General features: G+C 35.6%; 1 protein-coding gene across 1 annotated transcript in view; it reads right to left on the bottom strand.

Moving 5' to 3' along the window:
• BMP5 (bone morphogenetic protein 5) overlaps nt 1–10203 on the bottom strand; it is a gene marked incomplete at its 3' end in the record, with an annotated part of 117475 nt that extends 107272 nt beyond the window's left edge. Inside the window, exon 1 of the mRNA XM_081247130.1 lies at nt 9648–10203. Within this exon, the coding sequence (XP_081103256.1) occupies nt 9648–10137 (490 nt within the window). The 5' untranslated portion in view covers nt 10138–10203. The remainder of the gene's footprint in view (nt 1–9647) is intronic.
• Between the last annotated feature and the right edge of the window lie 4557 nt (nt 10204–14760).

Genomic DNA, 14760 nt, shown 5'->3' with positions numbered 1-14760 from the left:
TAATAATAATACAAATAGTAATGAGAACAGCTACAAATTAGAAAATCATAAATTCAAACATGATCTGATTAACAGACAACACTAAAAGTGCCGGGATTGAATGATTATTTGAACAGAGTGGCTTTCCTCTTTTAGAGTTCAGGAGTTTATTAACTGATATTTTCATCATGAATCAACTTCTTGCAAAATTAAAACTAAAAAAAAAAACACAAGTTGGCTTCTGAAAATAAGCTTTCGAACTCAAGATTTTTTCTCCCTGTCTTTCAAAAGCATCTTTTAGAGAATGCCCAGCCTTCACCACCACATGTTTTCTAATTCTATATTATTACTTTGGCCTGCCATCAGTTTCCCCTTCTCCATAACAAGCAAGGAAATTGTACAGGTAATACCTGGAACTAAAGTAGAATGTTGGGTTCATTCTAGGAAAGGGACCAAAAGTAATTGAAAAGCACCTTTCAGCAGCAACTCACAGAAAGTGTTGCCTTCAGGTGATTACAGGGAAGCCCCACAGCTACTCAAAGGCTCGATCGTGGACTGACCTTTCCTTGGACACCTCAAGGAGGGAGTAGAGCCCATCAACTGACCAATTTGAAGACAGAGTCCCTGAAATTCAAGTTCATTTTCTTTTGGATGGAGCAAAAGTCATGTGCATAACGTTCCACAGTTTCAGATAGAAAATTATCTGACAATGTCTGGTGGACTGGGCATAGAACACCAACTCAAACATTAGAACAGCAGGGATCTTCCTCTAGTAGAAGGAAATATAGTAGCAATAGGGATCGTTAATTGCATCCTTTGCTCATGTCGGCTCAAAGACCTCTATACCCTTGCCTTATTAAGTCCTAACTACAATTCTGTGTTATGATCTCCACTTTACAGATGAGGGAACAGTCCCACGAAGTGAACTAGTTTGTTCAAAGATATGCAGGTGTTAATGCAAAGCTGATATTTGAACCAGTGTGACTCCAAAACCCTTACACTTAAACCCTCCTGAGGGGGTTAGAGAACCAAATAACCCCTCCTCACTCTGAGCAAAGAAAACATCTACAAAATATTAACCATAAGGCTTATAGAATTGAGGACCTTCACCTCTTCCTCACTAAATGAGTCTTCAATGTCTGCATCAAAGTTATTTGCAGAGGAGTCTACATCATTTCCAAGTTGAACTCACCCTTCCTCTGCTTTTGATAATTATAGAAGTAAAAGCAGGTTAAAATTTCCATCCTTCAAAGCTTTGAAGGGGAACAGAGTTTATACTGGAAAGAAGCTGTTCTACTCAAAGCTCCTCTGGGATTAAAGGGTAGGGGAATGGCTCTGGCCTCGAGGCTTAGACGTTGGTTATTTATGAGAACTAAACAGCAGACACACCTGCTCCCCCATGAAATTCCACATCTGTGAGTCACAGGAACTCTTCTAGGGGAGAGGAAAGGTAGCAAAGAAGAAAGACAATCATCTGAATTTGCCTCCTCCTGAAATGATATTTACCTGCAACATACACTGTGGAGAATTTTATATGGTTCCACTCAGAATTCACAAAACTTTAACACACAGTCACGGGTCATTTCAGCAAGAATGACATAGAATTGAGAATCAATAGCTCTAGAGATTGAAAACACATATAGCCCTTTATATTTGCCCTACCAATCTGCATATATTCTAGTGCTTTCTCTACTGAGTTTTGTGATTGGCAATGGTAGTCTGCTGTTTTTATTGTGGGTTTTGTTTCTAATTTCAGTTTGCTCTAAAACAGTTTTAATATATCATGTGAAATTACTGATCCAGATACAATTTAAGAATTTTTTTTTTCAGCATACCATGCCTGTTTTGGCCACTTCACCAACTTGTGACATAATTAGTTCTCACACTATATTATGATTATCTCTTAAATTTTGCAATAAATTGACCAGGACAAGGATTAACATACCTATCAGTAACTTGCACTGAAATTGAAGTCATTCTAGAACTTTTGTTGACTAAACACTCAATATGCATTTATTCATTTGTCCCCAGTATCTTCAGTTGATGCCTCAATATACACTCTCCCTGTTTCTCTGCTCAGTTTTCTACACGGAGAGGCTGACTTTTCAAGAGCTGATCCAATGGGCTCCACGGCCCTTGTCTTTCAGTGAAGATCAGCCAATGGGAAAGAGAGCAGAAAAGTAAGGTCTGGGTATTTACTGCTTGACCTCCCTCCCTGCTGAGTCCATAGGGGTTGGTTGCCTGGCATCGCTCTCACAAAGGCCACTGTTCCCGTCAGGGTGCCTTCCCTCCACAATCCTCCTCTAAGCTTTCTGGTAACTGTTTCTGCTCCCGTCCCATCCTAGGAGTCATGAAAGAAGGCTCCCCTGCTTTTACACATTCTGCATTACTTCCAGTTTTTCCAGAAAGCCCCACCTACAACATTAGAAATATTATAACATTAATTAAACTCAAATGATGCACTTTGTGCATGTTGTCTCTTTCCACTGGGGATAAGAAAAAGATGAATAGGGCTTGATTCCTGCTAGTGTAACATGTCATCAAATATGTACTCAAGAGGGTCCTGCATCGGGTCTAATAACCTGCTGCCAGCATCTTGGAATTCTTGATAACTCTTAAACAAGTGGCCCCATATTTCCATTTTACACTGGGCTCCATGAATTACTTAGCTGCTCCTGCAAATGTGGTACAGATGTTGGCTACAAATGAAATTCCAGTAACAATAACGGCCATTTTGAGAGGTCTCACTAGGTTCCAAATACTCTTCTTAAAATCTTCTTAAAATATGATTAAGTCATTTAATCCTCTCAGTACCCAAGGAGGAAGGTGGTATTATTATCATCAGCACTTCTTAGACAAGGAATGAGAGGCACAGTGAGATGTAACTTGCCCAAGGTCACCCTGCAAGAGAATGTAGACTATGGGATCCTAATCCAGGCATGCTGGCTTCTTCTATACTACTCTACAATTAGGTTTCATTTATAATTAAATCTTAAAGCCATTTGAGCAGTAATATGCCATGGACTCAGAATTCTGAAAATAGACTGCCTCTCCCTCTATAGGAAGGCTAATAGCAAAGTTTCACTGAGGAGAGGAAATCTGTGTGCAACAAATAATATTGAATTTCTCATATCAGGACAGCATAGCTGAAGGGGTCTGTAAATGTTAATAAATCTTTTGATGTTGACATGTTTCATAGGCCTGCATAAAATCTAAGTGAGATTTGCATCTAACCTCTTTAAACTATTTTCTTTATTGCAAACAACTTAAGGAAAGCTGTTAAACCACAAGAACAATAAAATTGTTATTTACATCCAGAAAGAAGTTAAATAAACACAATATGTAAGAGATAATGTAATTAGATGTATTTATTTCTAAAACGTAGGGCTGTTTTTGTAAGGCAAGCCCCAAGACTCCATTGTTTATGAAAAGTAAAATGAAAGGACACATCATTGTAAAGGCAGGGATCTTCATCATCTTAGAAATTATAAAATAATTAAACCTTTGTTTCATTTCTATACTGATCAAACAATTTAACATTACACAAGGTCTGGGTTTCTACGTTTTGTATAATGTGTATGTAATTCACTGCCTTCCAAGTGTAGATATGTACTTTCTTTGGTTATGAAGGTTTGTTGTTATTTCCCTTTCTCCCAAAACCGCTAAAGAACCTTCTTACAAATCTACAGATCACTTTTTTTGCTCATTTTAAACATTGTACACTTTAACAGATTTTGTTTCTACCTTATTAGATTATCATTTTATCACAGCCGTTTAGATAAGACTCGTACAAAGCTGGGGTTACTACTTGGTTAAGTAGATTCTTGTAAACATCTCCAAAAAAGGCAGGTGAATACTCCCACTATGATTTTTATCACACTGTCATAATTTTAAGCTCCATGACTGGATCTTAAACATTCCCATTAGACATCAACATCACAACAGCTTCCTTCTCCCCCCAAATAAATGAGCCAGTTGTCAGGGCTGACTGGTGTATTTTAAAGAATATCTTAGCCAAGGGTATTATTTTAAGAGATGAGCAAATGGGGAAACCCCACAGCCCAGCCAATAAAATATGAACTGAAGGTGCAAAGAAGCACTCATAAATATTCCCTAGAACAAGGGATGCATTGTTTCCCTCCCAGCCTTTCAGTGGCTCCTCTGATCTCAGCCCCTCTCTGCATCAGCGAAGCCTCTTCCTTTAACCTATGGATTTTTCAAGCTGAGTTACTACATTATTTATGACTGTACATGTGAGTAGCCCATCTGTGTGCTCCTGGTACACACACACTGAGAGCGCCCTCTCTCTTTGCCCCGCTTCGGTGTTTTAGTCCGGAAGGATGAATGGATTTCCCCCTGGAGCCCATGTGGCTGGGGATGTGGTACTAGCAGCAGTCAGGATGAAGTAGACAAAGGGTTTCCCCACAGCCTCCACCTGCGAGGCCCATAGATGGCCCCGAACACTCATTCCATTCATTTTCCTCCTTTCCAGGGCTTTAAAAAATACTTTTTCTCTCTCCATCTCATCCTCATTGTTCTCTGTCTCCAACCATTACTCTTGATCTCTTTATGCTCTTTCAACATCTCTCTTCAACTTAACAAAGGAAATCCTCATTTCTTTACAGACGTGCCATGAGTATTCCATAAAATTCTATTAGCTAATGGGTTTTACAAACCAAAAATGGATCGCATTTTTGATTAGCGTTATTTTTGTTCAGTGGTGCATTTTTCCCTTTTTTTTTAACTTGCCCTTGAATTTCCCCTTTTAAATTTTAATACTGTTATAAAATAGGAATGGCAAAAACAATTAAATTCAGTCCATGGGATCCTGGGGGAGAGGTGAGGAGGCGAAGATGAAAGGGATGGTAGAGAAACAGTTAAAGGGGATGCAACAGCCAGAGAGGTTCTGATGCCCTGGGGAGCTTTTCTCCTGATGGGTGGAGGCTGCAATGGGCCCATCATAACCTTTTCCTTCTCAACAGAGAGAAAACACGAGACTGTACCTCAATGATGGAGCTATGACGAATTGATTTTCAGCTCATCTAAGCCTTCAGCCACGAAGAAACAAGGACCAAAGGCAGACCCCAAGAAGGGTGGGGGCAGTCAGGAGAGGGATGCCAAGAAAGCCTGAAGCTGGAGAGGCCCTAGAACTACAGAGGAAAGTCCAACAAAAGGGAGGGGCAGGAGGTGGGGAGGAGAGAGAGAGGTGATATTGCAAAAATGGAAGAATGAAAGGGAAGGAGCTGGAGATGGTGGGTGAACAGCCCCAAGCCCTTCTACAGGTGTTATCATACCTTCTTCTCTCCGGCCATTACTTCTGATTAAACTTCTAAAACTAGCGATTTGTGAGTGACAATTCAACATGCAGAAAACTTCTAATTAAACTATGATTATAACTATCTCTGCAGCCATGCCCATCAATCAGCAAGGACAGAGCTTTAGAGAAGAACGAGAATCCCCCTGGGGTGCGTTCATGAATGCCAAGGGTTGATGAAGAAGAGAGAAAAAGGTCTCCACCCTCAGTGACTTCTTTTCTCTTCAAAAGTGAAAAGCTGTAAAGAATCATTGTTTTACCCAGTATTACCGTTTGTGATTCCAGGCATAATCCATGAATATGTACTATAATGGTTTTAGATCATCTTTCCTTCCATCCCATCCCCCTTTCCTCAAAAAAAAAAAACAATTGTGTGTGTGTTTATAGGTGTGTTTATGTTACACAAGTGTTAATAACCCTGTTGGAGAGACTACATAGATAGACACCTTTAGGTAGATCTGTGTATAAATCCTCTCCACTTGGCACTTGAGTCAGCCAAAATCAACAATAAATATCAAAGATGTCTTTCAAAGTTGTCAACTGAGGGCATAAGCATTTTTTTTTCTTCCAATACCAAGGGAGTTTAATGATTTGGGGAAGTAAGGAAGAAGGGTTTAAGCATTTTTTTTCTATTTCATACCTTAACATGTTAAATATGTTGTCATAAAACATGAAAAAATGTAAGCATCACATTTTTATACTTTTATGCTTGAAAATGAGTACACATTCTTGAACTGTATCTGAGTATTTGACTCCAAGCCAACTGATCAAAGCCCATTAATAAACCTGAAGTTCTTTATCAGGGAAATACATGTAGACAAAGAATAATACAAAAATGAATTTCCTATGTTGACTGATTTTTGTAATTTCCTCTAAAACATCTACAATGTTATGTCATTTTAATTTTATGATCACCAAGTAATCAAATTGGTTTCTAACTAAAAGATCTTAGAAATACACTACTTGTTTATGTAAACTAGAGATATGCTTAAATGTTGCAAGCAACTTACCTAATCATTCTTTTCATTTGCAAAGGTATTTGATATATAAACTAACCCTTAACATTTTTGAAAAAGAAAAAAATTACCAGAAAGATATTTTTGTTACTAACTAAATAGTGTGGAATTGACTAAGCAAAATTCCACTGATATTCATTAGTTTTAGGGAGAAAGCAGAGAAGTCAATCTGTAAAAGCTATAGACTATGAGACTGACGAAAGTTGGCCTAAAAATAATGAATAAAACGAGGCAGAAAATTTCTCTTCACACAATTAATAATTAATATTGTTTCTTTAAAGTGAACAAATCACTAAAATAATTTAAAGGTCAGAATAATGTGTTTGGTTTCATATTTAGTTGTTTACATTGGCCTTGAGGCAATTTATTCACATTTTATTTTTTCTTCTAGTAAATTCTACTCTATTTTTTGCTTATGAACATAAAACTAATCTCATCTGAAATTTTAAAAATAGATATTTTATTAAATATGATTCAGAGTTTGAATTAAATTTAATTGTTCTTGGTGAGCAAAACTTATGTTGGAAAAAATGTCTTTCTGAATGACAAGATAATTGTAGAAAATCCATTATTTGACTTGAAAATGAGACAGGCAGGCATTAATAACAAGGATGCTACTAGATCCATTTTATATAATTCAACTTGTTATGGGAAATGTCAACAGATTCTTTTCACATTTTTAAATATCAGGTGACTTCCTCAATACAAATCCCTTGCCTCTTGCTAATTTGATCATTTGCCCTCAATCTCCACTATATACATATCTTTTAAGATACTAAAAAAATAAAATAAAATCCTCTTGAGTCTTACAGAAAGTGAAAAAAGTTCCAGATAATACTGTTTAATGAATTTTACAGTAAGAAGCACTGAAATTCTTAGCACTGTTAATAATGATATTACACTTTTACCTTTTCTAAGTATACTTTGACCTATTTTATTATGGAAGAAATATAGAAATTAAAGCTTTTTACTAAGTAGTGATTGACTATAAGCTTTGGACGTAGTAGAAGGCATGGTCTAAAGATAATAAAATAAAACTGTGGTTCAATTTTCCTCAGACTACTAGGAAAAACTCACTTAGTATCACAATCAATTTGTCAGTAATTTCATGTGAGACATTTCATTTGGAATTATTAAATAAGGAGAAAACAATACGGTCTATTATTGAAGATAAATCACTACTCAGAAAGTTAAGCATGATAAGAATATATAAATAAATAAAAATTTTCTGAAGCTTATATCCAGTATTGTTTCTCTAGTGTAAAATGAATAATTATATTTCATGGTATAGTTAATAAACTGCTTTGTTATTATAATCCAAACAAATAACCAAAAGTCTACTGATTTAAAAATATAGTATTCTTTAATGATAAAAATCGTCCTAAAAGTCCTTGAATAAAACTGTTTATTATTGGTTTTGGCTTTCTTATTCTATGTAGATTTATAAAGAACAATGGTGCACGGGTTCAAAAATCATACTTCATTCCTTTCTGATAAAACAAATACACACTCTTGTGAATGATCAAAGTATTCAATTTTAATATATTATTAGAAAAGATTCATGACTGAGCTATTGTTTTATAAAGTACATAACGTAACACATTCTTTCCTGTCAGATTTTAGATGACCTGAACTGATTTTTTCAGTGATTTATTTTATGAATATGTAAATCATGCTTAATTGCATTTTTTCTATGAAAATATTAAAACTAACTTAAATTATTGAATAAGCTTGAGAAATTGCTACAAATTCAAACATACCATGAGTCACATTTGCATGCCACTCATGAAGAAAAAAACAATCAAACTAATTTAGAATTAAGATATATTTTAATGCCTTGAAAGTTCCAAAGGAACCTGTTAATTACATGTAGAAGAAAAGGCCTCCATGACACCCGATTAAGGCAACCAATGATGACTTACTAAAACTTATAATGAGAGCTTTGTCTCCTGTAACGTGAAACATATGATTTATTAGGCACCTTATCCTTCCTGCTAGGATTGCTCAGAGCAAATGAGCAGGGCATATTAAGCAACACATATTATAAAAGCATCATGTGTTATTAAGATTTGTTGCTATCTGACTTTACAAAGAATATTTTTGAGATATTATTTGAGGAAGTTTTAAATTAAGTGTGTAATAAAACATGTCAATTTTAAGTCCAAGCAGATTGCACTTTTAAAATAAAGTTTTAAAAGTTCTAACATTAAAATTGATTAAATTTATTAAGTTTTGTCTTCAAAAATAAATACACTCTATGTGGTTTTCTTGAATGTTTAAAGATAGTAAATTTTCACCTTCAGTCACTACCAAAAAATTTAAAGAAAATTACAGCCCCTGTAAAGTCATTTTAAAGTGGTGACTCTTTAATATTATTGCAAGATGAAATTCTGGGCACTAACATCATTTGATATTGTCAATATCAATTTTTTAGGTATTGTCAGTATCAGCACTAAAACATAATTTTTAAAATTATTCTGTAACCATACTGATAATTAAAGAATTTTTCAATTGAAATTTTTTTATCTTAAATGTCAAGGAAAGTTTTGTATAGGTAAAGCATCATAGCATGTTTTACATTTCTCTTGCCTCTGAAAAAAGTCAAAGAAGTATAATATATTTTAATCATTACAGTTAAAAAATGTTAGATTGAAACTTATTTTCCAAAATATTTTTCACAGGATTTCAGAATCTATCGCTGAAAGTCTTTGATAGTAATCTTTTACAATATTATTTGAACTTAATTAATTTCACATCAATATTTTCACAGTAGTTTCCTCACTAAAATGAGCATTCTTAAGTGGCATATAAATTACACTTATATGTCTTTTAAATTACTAACCAAAAAATGGTCCAGAATGTCACTTTTACTTTTCCATCTGTAAATACTTGCATCATCATTATCATTATTATTATTACTATGATTATTATTTTGCCCATAGCTTAACTATCCTCATAAATTCTCCTTTTTTTAAACTATTGCCTGTTTATTCATACATTTAAGCAAAGTTGAAATTTTAAAAAGATGTGAAAAGACCCAAATTTACCCAAACCATGTGCTTAATTTTAGCTTTTTATATTAATATATATATATATATATATATATATATATATATATATATATATATATATATATACACACACACACACACATATGACTTTGTTGCCTAAGGCAAAATCTTATTTTATGTCAGTGAAAGAAAGGAAACAGAAGCTGGAGAGGAGAGTTATAGAAAATGACTTTATATAAACATGACCACCTACCAGGCAGCTACTTTACCATTAGGAAAACGTCCACTTTGCAATAACATAGATTAACAAATAAACGAACAACATACCTAAATTGACAAAGCTCATGACCATGTCAGCATCATTCAGAAAGTTGGCATCATGTAGGCTGGCTAGAGGAGGACTCTGGGTGGTCAGGGGAGTCGTTCGAGACAACTGGATGCGGCGAGGGTACCCATTGGGAGAGGCTGGGGAGCCCTTCCTGGCTCCCCTGCTCTCTGCTGCCAGGGATGCCCTCACAGAGTAATCCGGCTCCTCGGGGTTCTCCTCACTGGCCATGGCGTTGTACAGGTCCAGCATAAAGAGAGGTGCAGAGGAAGCTTGTTTTCCAGGTGAAAATGGTCTGGGTCTGTGAGGCAAACCCAAGATAGAAAGAATTTCCCTCTGTATTTCCCGTCTTTCGTGGTTCCGTAGTCGTCTATAAATAAAACTGGAGTGAACATGATTGTCTCCCAAACTTCCTTTCGCAGAACCCACTAGAACCCAGCAGCTCCAGAGGAAACCCACAATACCCCTAAGTAAAAATACAGTCAGATGCATTTTTGTCCAAAAGCAAAAGTTGATATATTTTAGTCGTTCTTGTCCTCTTACCAAAAACAAAAAACAAAAAATCTAAGTTCTGAGGAGGTATATTTCCCCAGTAGCTGAAAAACAAATTTACCTATTCTTCATGACAGTGACATTTCTGAACACACATCCTCATTGATTTTCCTGCCCTATTTTTAATATATTGGAATATGTCAAGAGTAGTTATTTCTAAGAAAGCTGAAACTCAGATTTCCAGTTATCCACAGTTGTTAAGAGTTTTTGCTGCATGGATAGAGCAGAAGACGGCTAATATTATTTGATCAGATGACCTATGCATTCCTATATCAATATATGATAATCAGGCCTTTGGTATTTGAATGAACGGAAGTTGATCTTCTAATAAACTGTAGTTCCCAAAGTGATCTTCACTTGCTCTTGAGTTCTTCTCAACCCTTGAGCTCTTTCCAAAACAAATCCTGATTTCTGAATCACAGATCTATGCTGATCTGCACCTTGGTGTTGGAATATATATTTGTCCGGCAGCTTGGTGATAACTTTAACATCTTTTGTGTCGTCTTAGTGTAAAACAAGACTCAAGGTTGTACTATTCAAGTCAATGTGTTTTCCTGAATTTACTCGCAAACCTTCCTGAAAGTCCCTTCACTCTCTTTCTCCTTCTTACTGTTAATTCCACCTCCAGCAGACACAAATATACCAGCCCTCTTCAAGGGAGATCTAAAGAGTAATGTAAGCACAACCCTGCTGGGAAAGAAGAGGCTTCTCATTGTAATTTGAAACTGGTAAAGCAAAAAGAACTTAACCCCTTTGCTACCAGAAAAGACTTCATTTTCGCAATTTTATAGGCACGCATCTGACACAGCACAGTGATGCATGGAGCATATAAGTTCTGGGGGGGGGGGAAAGCCAGTTTTCAAGCGGCAGACTGGAAATTTGGTCACCAATTTTATTGAGGACACTTTCAGATCTTTCTTTTAATAGTACACATTTAATACACTTCTATATTAGTCTCAGGTTGTGGCTGAATTAACATGAGATGTCTCTGTTCTGTATTTGAGGTTATTTCTAGTTTTTATAAGTTATTAAAGCTTACTTCTTGAAAAATAAAAGGAAGCGTCATAAATTGAGGTTAATTTGTTGTTTGTTAATGACAGACAGATCTCTTTAGAATAAAATACAGTAGAGAATTCACCACCAGTAAATATATTCTAGCTCCCAAAGCAGTAGTTATAATAATTCCATAATGGTGATGAGATGCCCAGGTATAATGATCTTTAAACATCAAAATTTAAGCAGAAAAGTGTATTCACATTTCTCTTGTTAACTCGGCGCATTTGAAATAAAAATAGCCTAAGATATGGTGTCATGATTCTCAACTTTCAAGTCACTTCAGTTGAAATGTAAACTGACTTACAAATTAGATATTTCCCATAAGTTGTACTCAGTACTTTGATTTGCCTTGACCCATGCAAATAAACACAAGTCAAATATTCTTCATGACTACATGCAGATTGAAATTTGTGTTTTTAAAATCTGATGGGTATAATGGGGAAAGTGCACACCTTTCTAAAATACCATACTTAATCCGGGGAAATGAGCAAAGTAGGTGTTTATCCTTAATGTTTAATGCCTTTAAAATTTGGAAGTCTACAACGTTTTTGTGCCGCTATAATTTTCCTTACAAGCTCCCCCTTAACCTTAGGGCTCACAGTACTTTCATTGTCTGGGATAGTATTCTGATACCAGTTGCAGATTTATCAAGCAAATTCTCAAACTATTATGAAATTTTAATGTTTGTCCTTTACTCTACCTAGAGGCGCCCGGTTTCTTATTTAATTTCTTTTTAAATATTTCCTCTGAGTGTCTAAAGCAAACCCATATTTCTCATAAATCTACAATTTATTGGTGAAGGCAAGATACCGAAAGGGCTTGTGGAATCTTATTGTCTGCATAATTTTTCTTATACAAACTCACTGCAAACTTGATGATGCTGTTGAATATTTGCCCTACTGAAAATACTTTATTAATAGCCAGGTAGGATACCACAGTAGCAGACCCAAATACTGACATACATGGAATACGTCTATAGCATCGTTATCCCATGAATAGCAGTAGGGCAGGTTGAAAGGAGCTGAAAGAATACCGTTTCAGTAAGAAATGGTTGAAACCACTAAAATTTTTGAAACTGTTGATTTCATATACAAACCAAACTAAGAATATTTTGGCCATGGGTGCAGATCCAAATCAATTACTTGGAGATAAAAAAAAATTTCTCCATTTTTCCTCTGCATTTATTAAACATATCCCAGATAAAGGATACTACAGTTTTTCTCTCTACATTTTAAAAGAAATGATCAAGGTTATGAATTTGCTTCCTGTCTCTAGAGCACAGCATAGAGTTATAAGTAAAAATTGGTTACCCTTGAGGAAGAAACAATTCTTATCTTCCACACGTGCTGATTTTTTTCCCTAAGCTCCAACAGAAAAATAAAAATGAGTTTAGGTGTCACAAGTCCCCCAAACTCATTTTCCCAAAGTCTGATTTATAATATCAATCAGTGTAATTGTAATTTAATTGCTTCACCAGGCACAGAGCCTACCTCTAGACTGGAAATCGGTTGCTAGCATTCTTGGTCAGAACTTCTCGTATCCACCCTCCCCCCACCTTCCCTTCCAACTCAGACTAGATTTGGCAAACATTCATTTTTCAAAAGGATCAACATGTGCAAAGAGAGAAAGAAAATAAAGAAGAAAAAAAACCTTCCAGGAAGAGAGGGGAAATGCTAACCACCAAATGAAAAGTCAGATTCATTTTTAATTAAAAGTAAAGGTGTTTTACCACATCATTGGGATTGCCAGGTTGTTGTGTATCTAAATAAATATGTGAGCAATTTAGAAGATTAAGTATTTTGCAGTGGCAAGGTATAAACGTTCCAAATTTCAGAGCATGTATTTAAAAGTCGCATAAGTCACTGAACAGACTGAAGAACTATATTCTGTATGAAAGAAGTTGGGACAGGAGAAACATCCAGGGCATCATAAGAATTGTTCCTAAAGATAAGCACATCCCAAGAAGAGGGGCCTTCATAAAAACCCACCTCTCAGGCGTAGTATTTGCCTGAGGTATATACTAATATAAGAGGCTTTCTGGTGGGAAACAGAGATAATCGAATGCATGGAAGAAGTTCTTCTCCACTGCCATCCCTCCTGTTCATTTTTCTCTTTCCCTCACAAAAACTGGACATATTTAGTCTATGGATATGCAAACTGACAACGGAGAGACTGATCCCATTTTCCCCAGCCCTTCAAAAGAAAGTTGGAGCATTTGTAAATCTGTGCTGTTCTGGATGTGTCTTTCTATTTCACTCCTGGTTTTGTTGTTGTTATGTTGGTTTCTCCTTGAAACAAAAATTCCTAACTGAAAGATGTGACTGCAGTGAAAGACAGATACCCAATGTTAGTGGTGTCTGCACTTCTAAATTATCTTTTAAGTTCTAAAACAATTCAAAATGATCTGAATAGGATCTTAAAATTCTTAAGCAGAAGCTATCTTAGATTGCGTTGGAGGAAGTGGGGGGTGAGAATGCTTAGGAGGTTGAAGAGGCTACAGCCGTGGGAGAGTCCAGGGGAGATACCATCTTCTAGAATTTTCTTGGTAAACACCTGCACAAGTGCAGAGCAGAGCAGCATCTGTGATATGAAATTGCTCTCAGTTTACTCAAACATAGCACATATACAAACAGAGAATATGGTGTGCATAGGAAAGGTCTGAAGGAAAAGAGTGGAGTTACAACACCACCATCTGACTTGGATTTGCCTGCAGTAACCTGAAAGAGATTGTAATTGTGGAGGCTATACCAGCCTCCACTTTCTGTCTAGTTAATAGTTGTTAAAGAAACCTTGGGGATGAAAAATAAAAGATAGTGACCCAAAACGTTTAAAATGTTTAGTTTAGTTTTTTTTTTTTAATGAATGGTGACATCATGTAATACTTGTAAGTGAACAGAGGATGTGTCAATATGCTTTGTATTATTACATGTTCCTAAGATTGCTTTATATTATTTCATTAGGGTAGGTAGTCTAGCAGTTACTTTAGTGAGAATGAACCAACATTTATCATTAAAAAGGAAGCACTGTTAATGAAATACTGTTCTAAGGATTCATCTGACAGATAGACTCGAATTAACCGACCCCAAGACATTAGGTAAGTCAAATTATTAGGGGAGATATTTTATCCATCATCCAACTTGACAGAATATTTAGATAGGTAGGTTGACCATTAAGCAGTTATACGGTTAATCATGAAAGAATAATCTCATTTGTAGAGCACTTTATAATTTTAAAAACTCATTCACAATAACTCAGCATTTGGAATGATTTATTCATTCAACAAGCATTTATTGAAAGCCTATGTGTGACTACTATGTGCTATATGCTTTACATATACAAAGAAATCAAATAAGATACTTGCCCTCACAGAGTTTACAATCATATATTATAGTTTCAGTTGATTTAAGGGCATAAAATTATTGCTTAAATGTGGTTGTTAATCAAGAGATATTTCTACTTTTTCCTTGAGAGTTTAGCTAGAATGCAAGCAGCATAAAAGTAGGGGCT

The sequence above is a fragment of the Mesoplodon bidens genome (genome assembly GCF_964165515.1).
Source record: "Mesoplodon bidens genome assembly, chromosome: 10".
NCBI classification, from domain to species: Eukaryota; Metazoa; Chordata; class Mammalia; order Artiodactyla; family Ziphiidae; genus Mesoplodon; species Mesoplodon bidens.
This window is presented reverse-complemented; position numbering and strand designations above follow the sequence as displayed.